We start from the raw sequence: 16,756 nt of genomic DNA, 5'->3' as shown, positions 1-16,756 counted from the left end.
TTTTTATTTTTTTTACATTTTCTCGGGTAAGAAAAAGGTATATATAAATCATAATTATTGTACAGAAACATAAAACAAAACAAAAGATAATATGAATAATAAACTATTCTTATAAAGTATGTTTATCTTGGAGGGTGCATTTCATGGGATGTTACCCTACTGCATTCCCAACCCTCCCTTAGGACTGTTGATCAGCTGAAGTGTACAAATATAGCCACCCACAGAAGACTGACTGCTCTAATAATCACAGAAAAGCTTGTCAATGACCATGTAAACATTATTCATTGAATAAATGAAGTTTTAAGTAGGAGAGAGAGAGAAATAGAGGCAGCACTGCCGCAGTAATAGAGGTTTGTTCACATTGTTCCTCCCCCTCCATGATGAGCATTGGTGGAGGAGGTAGGTGGAGATAGAAATTTGTTTTGCCTTTTTCAGTTATGTACACATGCATACTTTATCAATGTGTGAAAATATATAAAATAGCAGCAAAAGTCTATTTAGTGTTCTTACCTTGGAGATAAGACATTTTCAGCTAATGGTGGTAAATGGGCAGAGGAGGAGGGAGGGAGGGAGGAAAGTATGCAGACACCATTCACTCATAAACAAATATAAATCAAAACTGCACTTTAAGTCAGTAAATAGTGTGAAAATGATGAAAGAACAATCACAGTGCATAAGATCCATGAGATACTAGTTCAGTTGAGGCTGGACCGATGCGCTGAGCCGCCAACCTGCGGCAACATTCCCAAGCATGACTCATTTTTAAAAATCTTGATCGTATCTCAAAATATAAAAATGACCAAATTGTAGTTCGTACCTAAAAAAACTCATATCTCAAGGTACCACTGAACTTGCCACTTGTGGGTCACTGCTGGCTGGCCCGTGATGTGTTACAGCTGGTGTCAGGAAATGGATGCAAAAGTTTTTAACTGTCTTTATTGTTGGCTTCATATGACATGCTTGGGATGATGACAATGATGATGATCCAAGCTGCCATTTAAAACTGCACATTGATTTAGTTATCTTAATGCTGTGAATATTGGAAAAATTATTATTATTTGTAGCGATTGATAACTGGAAAACTTATTATCAGTATCAATATTTGCCACAGTCATAGTAATATAATACAGTGTTAAGTGGATGGAACACATACTTAACAGAGAATAGCCACAATAGGTGAATGGCATAGACTTGATCATCAGTAGTGTTTATGATAATAGTAAAGTCCATGTTATACAAAACTATGCTCTGCACACAATTTACTAAACAGGAGAAAACGTTCAGTTAAAGGAAGCTGTAAATAACTGTTAAATTCCAGGGAGTGGTCATGGTGCAGCACCACCTTATTTTCATCAATGCATGAGATTCCAGCACTGCATGAGACCCCAGCACTGCATCACACTCTGTAGACTCAGTATAAATGTTGAGCTCATGCCAGCTGACAAGACTCTTCAGTTACAATTAAGTTATGTTGCAGTGTTCATTGTGTGATGTAATGTCAAAGGCTTCCATGAGCGCAGGAGTGATGATGACACAGATACACCTCAGACTTGAGAGAAATGGGAGGCAAACATGAAGCAGACAGGGAGGGTGTGGGTGGAGGCAGCACTCCACATCCTCTCACAGACACTCGTCAATACACTCAGGCTAGTACTTTGCAATTCATGTCATTTATATGATGTTAATTGTGATGTAATGGAGACATTAATGAGGGGATAGATGGCATGTCAAGGTAAGAGTATTAATGCTGAGTTAAGAGGCACTTTCATACTCTCACAGTTTTCACACTCACACTCACACTCACATTCCACCAAAACAGAGGGATGAACAGTAACAAAATTCCCGGTTAGCTCATCCCTATTCCATGTACCAGTTCTGGTACGGTTTGCACAATGTCATCAATGTGATGACAGCCATGTAGCTGAAAAGGATAAAAATATATGAAGGATTGACTGACTTGTGCCATGGAAATGTATAGAAAAATATTTCACAATGAAAGCAATAAACATTCCAGTTAATCATCATTTATTCTATTAATTCAACAGCTGGGAGCCTTGAACTCACCATGATGTTTCTATTTGCAAAATAGCCATAAATGTACATGTCTTGGCTTCACTGTTCGCAGATAGATGGGCAGCTAACAGGTACAGCTTGCTGGACTTCACTCAGAACTTAACATAAGCTTATACTGTAAGACAGTGTGTATTTGTACCATGGAATTCACACAGCAAACCTTGCTAACTCTGAGTCTTTTTTTTTTAGAATGCTGGAATGAATACAAATTTTCATTGATTCTGGACTTCATTCAAATTGTTTAGAGATTGCTGCTTCACACTTTTTCCAGCTGTTTGTTTGAATTAGCAAAGCTTTCCTGTAATAAGCTTCGAAAGTTCATACTTCATAGCAAACTGAAAATATTTCTTTTACTAACTTCTTATTTTAATATAATGATTACAAAAACAATCATACAAACAGTCTTGAAGCTGAGATGAACACTAGATGAGAATGTCATGGCTACATGCTTGCTTACATACAGACTTACACATATGTAAGGACAAGTTTGCCTAAGATGTTTGGCATATGGCTTCCATAATGAGTATGACATTCATTTTCATGCCACCACATTCTGAAATTCCTTTGAGAAGTAGTGGTTGTAAATGTTTTATAGAATATAAAGCGTGTGGTGAACTGTTTGATGCAGACGATATAAGATTACAATTGGAAAAGCCAAAAAGGAACATTTCTTTTTTCATCACAGATTCCACAAACATTTTGCTTTAGTATTTCAAGTACTCTTCTTTTCAAGAGAGTACTAGCAGATCCTCCTGGTGTTTGCTTCAACAACTAGGGGAAGGGGGATTGGAGCAGCAGGTTCTGGCCAAGGGCTGGCAGGTGAAGTGCAGACAGGTGATGCTTGGACAGCCTTCACTCTCTTCCCTCATGTTCAAGATGAGGTCTGCTCCTCACTTCTGGCCCCTTGATTCGTAGTAAAATGACTTAGATCTGTAAGTGTACAAAGGACTGATAAATTTGGCAGATGAGGAGGAATCTAATTTAAATGGAGTAGAAAGAAAATATCAATCAAAGTATCCATTCAAATGCAACATGTGGGTTGTTTTCAGTGTCTTGAGTCCTGGGTTTAACCTCTTCACAACAGGCAGCAGAAAACAGCTCCTGGTGCCATATCCGGTCTCTCTCTCTCTCTCTCTCTCTCTCTCTCCACTACAGAAATAATGATGATGGTAAGTGGTATTTCATAATAAGAATTAAATCCACAAAAATTTTATAGAAAAAAATATATAGTTTTCCTTCTCAAGGCCATTTCCTGAAGATGACAAACAAGAGAAAACATTAAATTTTATGGTAACCTAATTTATTGGTACCATAAAGAAATAAAAAAATAAATAATTATTTCTGGCATGGCACATCAGTATTTATCCTGATATAAGAGAGTCATACACCTTTGTAAGAATGATGAAAGTCAAGCATGCCATTGCATCATACATGGCCTACATCCTGAGAAATCTCATATGGTATCCGGGAAAGAAAACACACCATTTTAGCAGAAAGCAGCCACGACGCAATATGCACGTCATCGGATGTGTCACAAGTGCTCCGATAACACAAAATATGCATCATCATGTAAGGGGTCAAATCTCATGGGAAACAAAGACAATTGTGCATTTGTCTTCATCTAAGCTGCAGCCCCTGTTCACCTGGCAATGTGGTCTAACAATCCTACTTTACTGTGTATGTGACTGGACTGGAGGTGTGTGAATGTTTGGTACATGCCACACCCTAAGGGCTAAACTAATCAAGGCTTGAGATCCACACCACCCCAGAGATGCCCACTGTTGCCAAATACTATACATAATAGAGGTTGCTCACAAAAGGTACTTGAGCCTTCCATCACCTGAATCTCATGCACTTTATATTTCTGCCTGGAATCATGCCAAGTCTATTCTCCAACTTGCCAAACACTCCTTCATAATAGAAAATGGCAAAATCTTTCAAAATCCAATTACCCTCAAGACTTCTGGCATCTGGCCAAAAACAATCTACAATAACTTTACTTCATCTTTCCCTCCTTTATTTCATCTTGATGGGACCACTGCCATCTCATCCATCTCTAAAGCTGAACTCCTCTCAAACCTTTGCTAACAAGTCCACCTTGGATAATTCTGGGCTTGTCCTCCTCTCTCTCCTCCCTCTGACTATTTTGTGCTCTCAGATAAAATTCTTCGTAATGATGTTTTCCATGCCCTCATTGGCCTAAACCCTCAGAAGGCTTACGGACCTGATGGGGTCCCCCCTATTGTACTCAAAAACTGTGCTTCCATGCTTGCACCTTTCAATTGTGCTTATCAACTTCTACCTTTCCTTCGTGCTGGAAATTTGCCTACATTTAGCCTGTTTCTAAAAAAGTGACCATTCTAATTACTGTCCTATATCTCTAATCTCTTGCTTGTCCTTTCCACGTCCTTTCAGAGACGACCAACCCTTCAGGAAGTCAAAAGATCACGCAGAGATGCCACAGAACGCCTGAGCTCTGATCTTTCTAAGATTTCTGATTGGGGCAGAAAAAACTTAGTAGTGTTCAATGCCTCAAAACCTTAATTCCTATATCTATCAACTCAACACTACCTTCCAGACAACTATTCCTTCTTCTTCAATGACACTCAACTGTCCCCCTACACTGAATATTATCGGTTTATCCTTTACTCATAATCTTAACTTCACATCTCATCTATTGCTAAAACAACTTCTATGAAGCTAGGCGTTCTGAGGCGTCTCGCCCCTTCAACTGCTAACTCTGTAGAAGCGCCTTATCTGTTCTTGTATGGAGTACTCTTCGCATGTTTGGAGGAGGTTCCACTCACACAGTTTTATAAGATAGATAAGTTTTTCATTACATCAACTCCTCTCCTCTATCTGACTTTCTTTAGCCTCTCTCTCACCCCCAGAATGTTGCATCTCTTGGTATCTTTCATCGGTAATTTTGATCTTGCTAATTCAGTGTTTCCCGTCCTCCTACTTCCTCTCTCCCCTATTCTCTCTATCTCTCTAATCTAAGAGTCAACCAGAACTCACAATCATTCATACCTTCCTCTCTGGTATGCTCTGAAACATATCGCCTGCTTCTCTATATCCATCTTCCTACGACTTGATCGCTTTTAAAAGGAGGTTTCAAGACATTTGTTCCAGACTTTTGGCTAATTCTTCTTTTAAGGGGGAGGTTTCAAGACATTTGTCCCAGACTTTTGGCTAATTCTATTTTAATCTTTAAGGCAACTGGCATTCCAAGTGGGTCTTTTTTTTTTATTTGTTGTTGTCCTTGGCCAGCTTCCCCTCTTACATAAAAAAATGGTCTCCAGTCTTACATATGTATTTCCTCTTGACCAGCCACATCTTGCCAAGTAATACAAGGAGTTAGAGAGTGACTTGTTCCCTCATTCCTCCATCATACTGATCCTGTTGTCTTGTGTACTAGTAAACTTTCATTGAGTACTAATGACTGTCATACAGAATGGCTCATAATGACAGCAAAATAACTTTGATAATTATACAGATGACGCCTAAACAAACCAGAACAAGAGAACTTTGCCTACCTGAACAACTGCATGAATTGTGGTGAAGCATGTTTTTGCAGGATGCTGATTATTTCTAGAAAGGAGGGTCGGTCATGGCCCTCAGATTCCCAACACCTGCATATCAAGTTTGCAAGCCAGTAGTTGGTGAGGTGCCACACACTCTCCTTTAGAGTGTGGCCATTGCTCACTTTCTTCATCACCTCCTCATTGCTTTTCAATTCCTGTAAGGTACACAAAGTTTAGGACCAAATCACTGACCAATGTGCCACCATAACTATGACTGCAGCAGAAAGGATGAGATTACCAGCCACACCTTGTCTGTTTGCTATGCATGTCCAGACACCTTTCCCTACTACAGACTCTATCCATTATTTTGCTTCTCATTCCATTCCTTCAACCTGTTTATTCTGAACTGTTTGGGCTGCACACCTCTACACCTCATCAATTTATCATTAGCATTTTGAGTGTTAAGAATAAGATCAATACCTCCAGCAGTTTTCAGGTGAAGTCACTGGCTGATGCTTCAACTGTAGGGGAAAATGAACCACACAAGAACAGTGAAAATACTGTGAAGTGACAGACACAGACACATCTTTCATGAACATTCAATGATTAAAAAAACTGCTGCAGCAAAGCTCAAACACAGCACAAACATCAAAACCTGAGTATAATGCCAAAAGATTTTTTTCTGATGCAGATCTATTGTATGTGTAATGTTCATAAGAATATTAGGACCCCATGTTTATTTTGCCTCGAGGCACTTAAGTTGAACCTAGAGAGAAATTATGGCAAAAGTGGATTGATGAACTGGTTAATTGTTTCCTTAAGAGCCTATGTGCATCAAAACCTAGTATGAAATCAGAACCTGCTGTTATCAGGTATTCTATTTTCCCTTTTGTTTTCTTACAGAGCTATGCTTCTGCCTTCCATCCACTGCACTCCCATCATGTAGTGGTCAGGCTTGCAGGTGATGACTATGATAATGGTGATGATTATGACATATGAATAATCACATGAACGACATGAACGTATGAATGTCAGAAGTGATTTTGCTTTATTGGGAAAGATCTGCTGACCAGACTGTCCCTTTAATCAATACAGCACAGTCCACATCATGAGAGAGTGATTCCTGTGCATGACAAAGATGTGGCTCACTTCATAGGGTATTCTGCCATTAGTAAGGATTTCCCAGAGGACAATTCCATAGCTCCAGACATCACTCTGCATGGTGAACCTCTGCTTGTTGAAACACTCAGGAGCAACCCACCGCACTGGGAAGAACTGAGAGCGTACTGTGTGGCGAGAAAAGAAAAACTTAATGAACCCAAAGGATCTCTATTACATTGTAAAAGCTATAAGCAAGAAGGAGGTTAGTAATGCAGAAAATAAAAATTGCCTATACCTCCATTTATAATAAATTTGTTGTTACTCACATGGTAGAAAAAAAAAAAATAATAATAATGTCTAAACATTTTCACAAGTCTACTTCATTAAACATACAACCATTCCGACACTAGCATTAAGGCAAGGTTTCCCACAATACTACAATGCTTACATCAAATCACAAAAAACTTACAAACATGGTAATAGTTCTCATCTGTTATCTGTGCCATACCAAAGTCTGATATTTTAATTTTCATGTTTTCGTCCAAGAGGCAATTGCGGGCAGCAAGATCCCTGTGCATGTAGTTCTTACTGGCCAAATATGCCATGCCATCAGCAATCTGCAGTGCCATGTCACACACTTGCTGCAAAGAAGCAAATCTTATAATCACACCCAATGAATGGCATCATGTTATTCAAACACAACAATGGTAATAGCATGGGGGGAGGGGTTATATTCCTGGCCATTGGGAAAGTCTCCTTATTTTAGGAATTTTGTTACTTGAAACTTAAAAAATCTATTAATACATCACTAAGTCACAGAAACACTAACAACACACATTCTCATTTTTCCAGCTCTGATCGTACGCAACATGCTCTCCCTCAGTTCCGTCACAGGGACACTCACCGAGATCTTCTGTCCTAGCAAAGTGATCTAACACTTCCAATTTCTTGATTTGTAGGAATCACTTTATTATGAGGGACACTTGGATGCCATAGTATAGGACACAAGGTGAAAATGCAGAGAAACGATCCATTCATTGTGAGTTAGCTCCAGACTGAGGATTAAAGGATTAAATAATCCTCAAATTAAGTCATCACACGAGAGCCCCCATCCAATGAAGTAATTTGTCCTGCTGCTAGGCAACAAAGGCCATATAGCTGCTAGATTTCATTAGTGGGGTTCGAATCGATGCCCCTCAATCTACCACCATCGTGGCAGAATGCAGCGCCTTAATCCGCGTGACCACTAAGGACACTCCAGACTGAGGAGTGAGGTCTTATATACACATTTATGTTCACAAAAGGGGTACTGTAGTACAGTGGAACCATGCATACTTTGGGATCCCAGAGGTCTCTAAGCACACGGGTTCAAATCCTGTCCATGGTCTGAGTGTAGGTTGGGCTTCCTCACTTGGAGCAATACCACCACGGTCACCTGCTGGTCACCCAGCCAGTCATTCCCATTATGGAGCGAGCTCAGAGCTCATAGACATAATTTCCTAGCAGATGGGCTTTCAGATAGGAGGTGCCCTAAAAAGTACCCCCTTTAGCCCATAAATTTCCATGAAAACCCACATGGTATAAAAAAACTTTTTATTACCATTTTACAAGCTTTACCACCTATAAAGTAGTATTGTTTTATGATGCACAATGAATGTGATGCTATAATGGACATCATATCTTTGTACTCATCATGTATAAGAATACAAAGGCATTATTTCCATTATAGCAGGCAATAAATAGGCAGAAACAAAAATGTTGTGGTGAAGCAACAGACAAGGTAAAGGTGGATCACAGGAAGAACCGGCTGCTGCCAATTACAAATGGCTCCTATTCTTCTACTTTATTTTCCATGTTCCATGCAAGATTTCACTTCATGCATCACAAAACAACACTTTTTCAGTGGTAAGACTTGTAAAATGCTAATAGAAATGTTTTTGAACATAAGACGGTAACACTTCGGAAGGTGGTTTTACTGTCAATCAGCTACCAATCTGTCAAGACATTTGTCCCTATCTTTTGGCTAATTCCTTTAAAATCCTTTAGGGAACCTGCAGTTCCAGTGGGCCTTTTTTTTTATATTTTATTGCCCTTGCCAGGTCTCCCTCTTGCGTAAATTCATATCTCTTTAGATATCAAGTCACGTTACATCAAAATCACGTTATTCAAACTCATGCTAGCCAACAGTTGACTAATATAATTTGAATGTGAACTTTGAAGAGGCAACAGGCCAGCAATCCTTGGCAAAGCATGGGGGAGGGTACTCTACTCAGGCAGCAGTGAGCAGGCCAGAAGAGCAGAAGGCTCCATCCCTGCCTATTAAACACTGATGAAAATTGCCAACTTGTCTATTTCTGTGTTTTCAGATTTGGATTCGATTAATAAGAAATTATACTTAATAATTTTCTTGTTCATTTAAAGAAATAGATCCATCGAACTCCATATTAACATCTGCTGTTATCATCAATAAAAAGACTACTTTCCTGACTTGCTACAGGACAAGTACAAGATCTGGACAGGACAAACAGAGTTGCTGCTTGTCCTGTAGAAATAGATAACTTTTTCTAACACAATATTTCATTTAGATTTAAATAGTGAAATTTTTACTCTGATTTAAATAAATCTAAATCACTAGATTTAAATAAATTTAAGTCACTTGATCTAAATAATTTAATTTAAATCAAAACAACCCTGAAAACATAATTCTTCTTCTTTGATATTTGTGTACTTAATTCCTAATAAAATCTTCATACATATATACATGAATGATTTCTCAAAAATAGGCAAATTTGTATTGTTGAAAAAAACATGTACACAAAGGAGGAAAAAAACCTAGTCCCTAAATTAAAGGCCATTGTCACTGACTAGTGTTGTGGGAAAGATCTGTGAAATTGTTATTATTAAGCTTCTGCTCGAGAGTAAGAAAAGGACTGGAAAGCAGAGATGGATGGGTGGACACAATACATATACCTGTAAATAAAAAACGCTTTTGATAAAGTCCCTCATGGAAGACTACTTTGGAAACTAAAGAACATAGGAAGACTGCGAGGAACTTTGTTAGAATGGACAAGGAATTATTTGAAGGACAGGAAGATGAGAACTGTGATCCGAGATACATACTCATCTTGGGGTAAAGTAACAAGCGAAGTGCCACAAGGGTCAGTGTTAGCCCCCATTATGTTTCAGATTTATGTAAACGACATTCACAATGGGATAAACAGTTACATTAATTTATTTGCTGATGATGCAAAGCTGCTAAGAGTTATCACAACCTGGGAGGACTGTTTGCTGTTACCGGAAGATATAAACAAGATCTATGAGTAGAGTAAGAAGCGGAAATTGGAGTTCAATGCCAAGAAATGTCACGTAATGGAACTAGGAAAGAGCAAAAGAAGACTGGTATGGAACTATCTGATGGGAGAGGAACAAATAATGAAATATAAAGAGAAAAAGATCTGGGAATGATTATACAGGAAAATCTGAACCCCAAAAAACACATAAGCAAGATATTTGGGTTATCATAAAAAAAATTTTGACTAATATAAAAGTGGGATTTCAATTCATGGACAAAGATATGATGAAAAAATTCATCACAAACATGACATGTCCAAAGCTGGAATATGCAGCTGTGGTGTGGTCTCCGAGCTCTAAAAAAAGATATAAGAAGATTAGAACAGATACAGAAGATTGCTACAAAGATGGTACCAGAACTAAAGGACCTAACATATGAAGAACGGCTGAAGGAAATGGGACTGCCAACCTTACAAGATAGAAGAGAACGAGGAGACCTAATAACAATGTACAAGATAGTCAATGGCATTGAAAAGATAGACAAGGAAGACCTGGTGCTGGTGACAGAAGAAGATGGAAGGACAAGAGGTCATGTAAAGAAGATCAGGATGAGGCAGTGTGAGAAGGATATTGAAAAACACAGTTCTCCACACAGAACGATGGAGAAGTGGAGTGCATTGAATAATGAAGTTACTACAGCACATACTGTGCATAACTTTAAGAAAAATTGGATAAATGGAGACATGGAGACAGGACACTATGAGCCCCCCTCGAACCCTGTACAATACAACTAGGTAAATACACACGTGATGGAAATGGGTAAAAGTAATATAAAACCTACATGGGAATACAAAATGGGAGATGAGGTTATAACATAACATAACATAACATAAATAATAGGATAACAAAGGGCCACCAGGGCCCATCTAGGTTATCCTGTATCAGTCGCACAGCGACCTCGTCATCAGTACTTAAAGATACATTTACAAGTACACAATACATTATATACTAATTCTAAATATTTGGCCCATTAACAGGGCTAAGTCCTGCAGCGAATTCCTCTACAATCTGTGATCCCCATACATGGGGATCATGTCTTGTTTAACTATAGTAAATTTCTTATAAAAACTATCATGCAGCGCTATACATAATTATAAATCTAATAAATTTAAGTGCTTATCTAATCTGTTTTTAAACATTGTCAAACTAGTGCTATTTACAACCTCTCTGGCAATGCATTCCAGAAGTCTACCACCCTATGACTAAAGAAATATTTTCTTATATCTAACCTGCAGCCTTGCTTTCTAATCTTCCTGCCATGATTTCTAGTCCTACTTCCTCCTCTAAGGTAAAGAAAGATCTCACATCTATGTAGTTTGTATCTGAGAACATTTTAAATAACTCTATCATATCCCTCTTATACATCTCCTCTCAAATGAAAACATGTTTAATTCCTTTAATCTATCTCTATACTCCAGGCGCTTTAATGCTGGTATCATCCTAGTTGCTCTTCTCTGAACTGCTTCTAACATGTTGATATCCTGCCTATAATGGGGTGACCAGGCCTGTATGCAATACTCTAAATGGGGCCTAACATAGGAATTATATAAGCTACGCACCACTTCCTTACTTTTATAACTAACATTTCTATTTATAAAACCCAGGATCCTATTTGCCCTATTTCTTGCTTCTAAACATTGCTTTGAAAATTTCATAGTCCTGTCTATCACTACTCCTAAATCCTTTCCTCCTCTACTGCCTCTAGCCAACATCCCTCCATCTCATAGCTAAAGTTTGTGTTGTCTTTACCTAAATGCATAACCTGACACTTTTAGAATTAAACTCCATCTGCCACCTGTCTGCCCATGCTATCAGCCTGTCCAGGTCTCGTTGTATTCTGTAATTGTCCTTTTCACCCTGTACTGCACATGCTATCTTAGTATCATCTGCAAACTTTGATACTTTGCTACTAATTCCTATATCTAAATCGTTAATGTACACCAAGAAAAGAAGAGGTCCTAGCACTGATCCTTGGGGTACCCCACTAACCACTTCCTTCCACTCAGACATTGCCCCATTTAATACTACTCTCTGTTTCCTATCAGAAAGCCATTCACTAATCCAATCAACTAACCTACCCCCTATCCCATGTACCTTATCAAACGCCTTGCTAAAATCTAGATATATAACATCTATGCTATTTCCATCATCTAACTCCTTGGTAATATATTCTAAGATATCGAGCAAATTTGTAAGACAGGACCTCCCTGATCTAAAGCCATGTTGGGTATCTCTAATTAATCTATTCTCATTTAAATGCTCCCAAATACTACCCTTAATGATTTTCTCTAGTATCTTACATACTATACTAGTTAAACTGATTGGTCTATAATTATTCGCATCATCCTTCCTACCTTTTTTAAATATTGGTGTAACATTAGCTAACTTCCAGTCCTGAGGTATCTCAGCAAACCTAAGTGATCTTTCAAAGATTAACTTAAGTGCTTCAGAAATACTGTCTACACCCTCCCTAAGTACTCTGGCATGTAGCTCATCAGGACCACTAGCTTTCCTATCGTCTAGTTCAAGAATAAATTTCCTAATAATTCCCGGTTTTATATCAATATTTTCTAAAGCTCTTAAACTACTCGTCGCACTGTTTGTAACAGGATTTCCTATTCTTTCCTAGTAAATACTGAAGAAAATTGTTCATTCAATAATTCTACTATGTCTTCATTTTGATCCACTACTACACCATCTTTTCTGAGTGGTCCAATCCTATCCTTATTTCTTTTATCACTGACCTTGTAATAACTATATAATTTTTGGGATCTTTACTCCCAGCTCTAGCTAGTTTTATCTCTGCCTGCCTTTTACTTTTTTTATAACCTTACTCAAATCATCCCTGACCTGTCTGTACCTAATCAAATCTACATCTTCCCACTTTTCTGCAACTCTCTATATGCCCTCTTCTTCTCTCTGATCTGTCTACCTATCTCGTGAGTCCACCATAATGGCTTCCTGTTTCTCTGCCTTATATCTTTGTAAGGGATACACTGCATCACTATACCCTTTACTACAACCTTAAAAATATCCCACATCTCCTGTGCAGTTTTATTTCCAAAACTATCTTCCCAGTTTACCTCTCCTAATAACTGACATAACCTACCATAATTGCCTTTCTGATAGTTTGGGACTCTAGTCTTATTCACTATATTATCCCTACTGGAATTAATGATAAATCTAATTATATGATGGTCACTGTTTGCTAAAGTCTCTCTACCTCAACTTCCTTTAAACATATGCACTACCATCACCTCCTCCGCTTGTTACCTTGTTAAAACCTCTGCCTCCCTTAGTCACCGTCTCGTGAAACTTCCACGCCATCTCATGAACCCTCCACGTCACCGTTTCATGAAGCCCGCTACTGTCCCAAAGTTGGATTCACGCGGCCCCATTCGACTCAACCAGTGTTAAGCCAGCTCTTGGCTTTCTGAAAGCAAATTGAGGTCCAGGCCTCAACCAGTGAACACAACGCCTCTTGGGTCTACCGTGGGATCAACCATCACCCAGCACTTACCACTGCGACACGCATAATATCACTTCCCTCGTCCTTTTCCACATTGCCTCCATATAGGATTAGGATTATTGTTATATTAAGTTATTTATTGTTGTATTTATTTCTGTGTTATATGTATATGTGTATGTCATTTTCCTGTGTTTCATGTTATATATCTGTGTTTCATGTTTCATGTTATATCTATGTGTGTCAGTTTCATTATGAGTTATTAAAATAGCTTTTTAAAGTGCCCCCTTTTGCATTTCCTCACCAGTTGAACATGCAGTGTTTTTTTTTTTTATTGTTATTGTTCACCGGCTCCCCGATGCCAATCTTACCAGTTTAACCGGTGAACGTAACACTCAACTTCTTTAAACAATGCTCAATATTTGTTAGTACTATGTCTAAAACCTTCCTTCCCCTAGTAGGTTTATCTACCATCTGCACTAAATAGTTATCCTGAAAACTTTCCATAAACTTATTTTCACTAGCATCTCCTACCATCCTCTCCCAGTTTACTGACTTAAGATTAAAATCCCCTAAGATAATTGTCTGACTAGTACACCCCCTATTTATCTCATCTACCATAAGGTTGTCTACATCTGCTGACTGGTTAGGTGGTCTATAAAAAGCTCCTACCTTACTTTTGCTTACTCTAACATCCAGCCATACGGACTCTACTCTGTTATCTACTTTAATATCATTAACCTGGCTGGAAATGAAGGATTTTTTTTAACATAAATAACTACTCCTCCACCTATCCTACCAATTCTCTGGTGTAAATACATAATGTATCAATCTACTTCATATTCTTTCCTATTTTCCCTAAACTTTTCCTCATTTACCCATGCCTCTGTGACACATACAACATCTAAGTCCTCCTCAACTATATAACTAGATAACTCGTCCTTCTTGTTCCTAAGACTCCTGGCATTTACATAAAAACATTCAAGTCCTGCTACCTTCCTAGATGCTGTCTCCTTATTTGGAATTATAATCTTATTCTCTCCTATTTGCACCTGGAAATCTTTCCTAATCTTTTCACTATCTCTGTTTACCCTATCTAATTTATGTCTAACATCTTTCTTCTGGAATGCATTTGCTACCTCACCCCCTACACTCCATCCCAACTCCCCCCTCCAGACATCCACTCAGCACATCCACACCCTTCCTACTTAGATGCACACCATCCCTAGCATACAAATCCCTTCGCCCATAGAACCTATCCCATGCATCCACAAAGCTGACACCCACATCCTTACACATTAAAGTGAGATGTGACAAAGATTGCGAACTACTCCAGGAAGACTTGGACAGAATATGGAAATGGAGCTGTACATGGCAAATGGAGTTCAACACGACAAAATGCAAGAAATTAGAGTTTGGCAAGAGTGAAAGAAGAATCAGGAGTATGTACAAGATAGGAAATGAAGACATAAAAACCAGTCATGAAGAAAAAGACCTTGGGGTGACAATTACCAATGACCTATCGCCAGAGAGACATATAAACAAAATAATTGGAGAAGTATTGAACTTATTGAGGAACATAAGAGTGGCGTTCGTATATTTAGATGAAGAAATGATGAAGAAAATAATTACTGCAATGATAAGACCAAGGCTTGAATATGCAACAATACAGTGGGCTCGAACTTAAAGAAACACATAAGGAAACTAGAGAAAGTACAGAGGGCTGCAACAAAAATGGTGCCTGACTTAAGAGATTTGACTTATGAAGACAGACAGAACAGAATGCAACTTCCGACCCTGGAAAACAGAAGAGAAAGGGAGACCTGATAGCAATATACAGAGTGATGATTGGCATGGAAAAATGGATAGGGAAGATCTGTGTATGTGGAATGAAAGAGTGTCGAGAGGGCATGGGAAAAAACTAAAAATGGCCACTTATAGAAGAGATGTGAAAAAATATAGCTTCCCTCATAGAAGGGTGGAAGCATGGAATAGTTTAGACGTGGAAGTGGTCAACGCAAGGAATATTCATGATTTTAAGAAAAAGCTGGACATTAGTAGATATGGAGACGGGACAGTACGAGCATAGCTCCTTTCCCGTATGTTACAATTAGGTAAATACAATTAGGTAAATACATCCCTTTTACCCGATCATTCACACCAATGGCACTAGACAACCATTCCCTGCTAACATACACACGAGGCAAGATTTCTGACACTATACACCTCCAACCACTCTCCCTTATCTTGCCTAACATTTCCTGAAATCTTGCCACTAACTCCTGAACCTGCTCTGACATGTTATACGTGCAAAACTACATATCTCTCCATTCAACTCTCTTCTGCACCTCCTCACTCACTGCCTTCACACCTGCACCAGGCATACACACGTTGTCCTCCTATCCCTGTCTTTACAGAAAGTGCTATCTAAGTACCTAACCTGAGAGTCAAAAAGACCTGAGTGTGCTAGGACAATCCTCCTCCTCTCTATTCTCTCCTTTCACTCACCACAAATCATTTACTCCACTCTCTCTCTTTAACAAAGAACCTATTTTCACACTCAACAGGTTTAGTCCTATCCTTAACTGATGCTTTCCTTTTACAATGCCATCTCTGTCCATCCTGACTACTATCTTTCCCAGTCTGGCTGTGCTTCTTACTCTGCTCTTGACAGAGGGAAGATGTCGCCCTCAGAAGGTCCAACCTTGCCTAACACTGATCTCCTGCCTAATTTTTCCACTGTAAGTCTTAATCCTCCTCAAGCAAAGATGAAAACTTGTTAGACTTTTTTCTTAGCTTTCTATTTCCTCTTGAATGGTGTTCAAGAGAAAGAACTAAATTCTTGCTCTTGAGCCTACAAACCATACACTCAGAAAAGTCAACGATTTGTCATGACATCTTACACACAACAAAATAAATATGAAACTCTCTTTCAGACTCAATCACACTCTGATATATCAGTGGCTAATACTAATTTACAATCTGTTAACTCACAAGAACACTATATATAGCTAACAAACAAATAAAAATACTTGGTGACGGCGGGGTGGGGAAATGGAAGTGAGGTCAACTAATCCTCTTTCAAGGTCAACTTGACGGTTACAAGCCTAGTCTCCTGCTCTACCAAAATACTTTTAACTCACAAACACTGATTCTAACCACTATTTCACTCTAATCTAACACTTGCAGTACACACTTTCACTTCACTAACACTCAAAAGCACCACACACAGACACCAAGC

General features: G+C 38.6%; 1 protein-coding gene across 7 annotated transcripts in view; it reads right to left on the bottom strand.

Annotated features, from left to right (window-relative positions):
* Positions 1-918: 918 nt before the first annotated feature.
* The window catches only part of LOC123499223 (insulin receptor-like), a 161,061-nt gene continuing 145,223 nt past the window's right edge, over positions 919-16,756 (bottom strand). For 5 of the 7 annotated variants that reach the window (XM_045246974.1, XM_045246975.1, XM_045246976.1 and 2 more), the window contains 4 exons: positions 7,168-7,339; positions 6,747-6,883; positions 5,610-5,812; positions 919-3,003 (listed from right to left, as the gene is read on the bottom strand). In XM_045246974.1, the coding sequence (XP_045102909.1) occupies positions 2,964-3,003; positions 5,610-5,812; positions 6,747-6,883; positions 7,168-7,339 (552 nt within the window). In that variant the 3' untranslated portion in view covers positions 919-2,963. The remainder of the gene's footprint in view (positions 3,004-5,609; positions 5,813-6,746; positions 6,884-7,167; positions 7,340-16,756) is intronic. The other 2 variants (XR_006672936.1, XR_006672937.1) reach the window with 1 other exon arrangement.

The sequence above is a fragment of the Portunus trituberculatus genome, chromosome 49, assembly GCF_017591435.1.
Source record: "Portunus trituberculatus isolate SZX2019 chromosome 49, ASM1759143v1, whole genome shotgun sequence".
Lineage (NCBI taxonomy): Eukaryota > Metazoa > Arthropoda > Malacostraca > Decapoda > Portunidae > Portunus > Portunus trituberculatus.
This window is presented reverse-complemented; position numbering and strand designations above follow the sequence as displayed.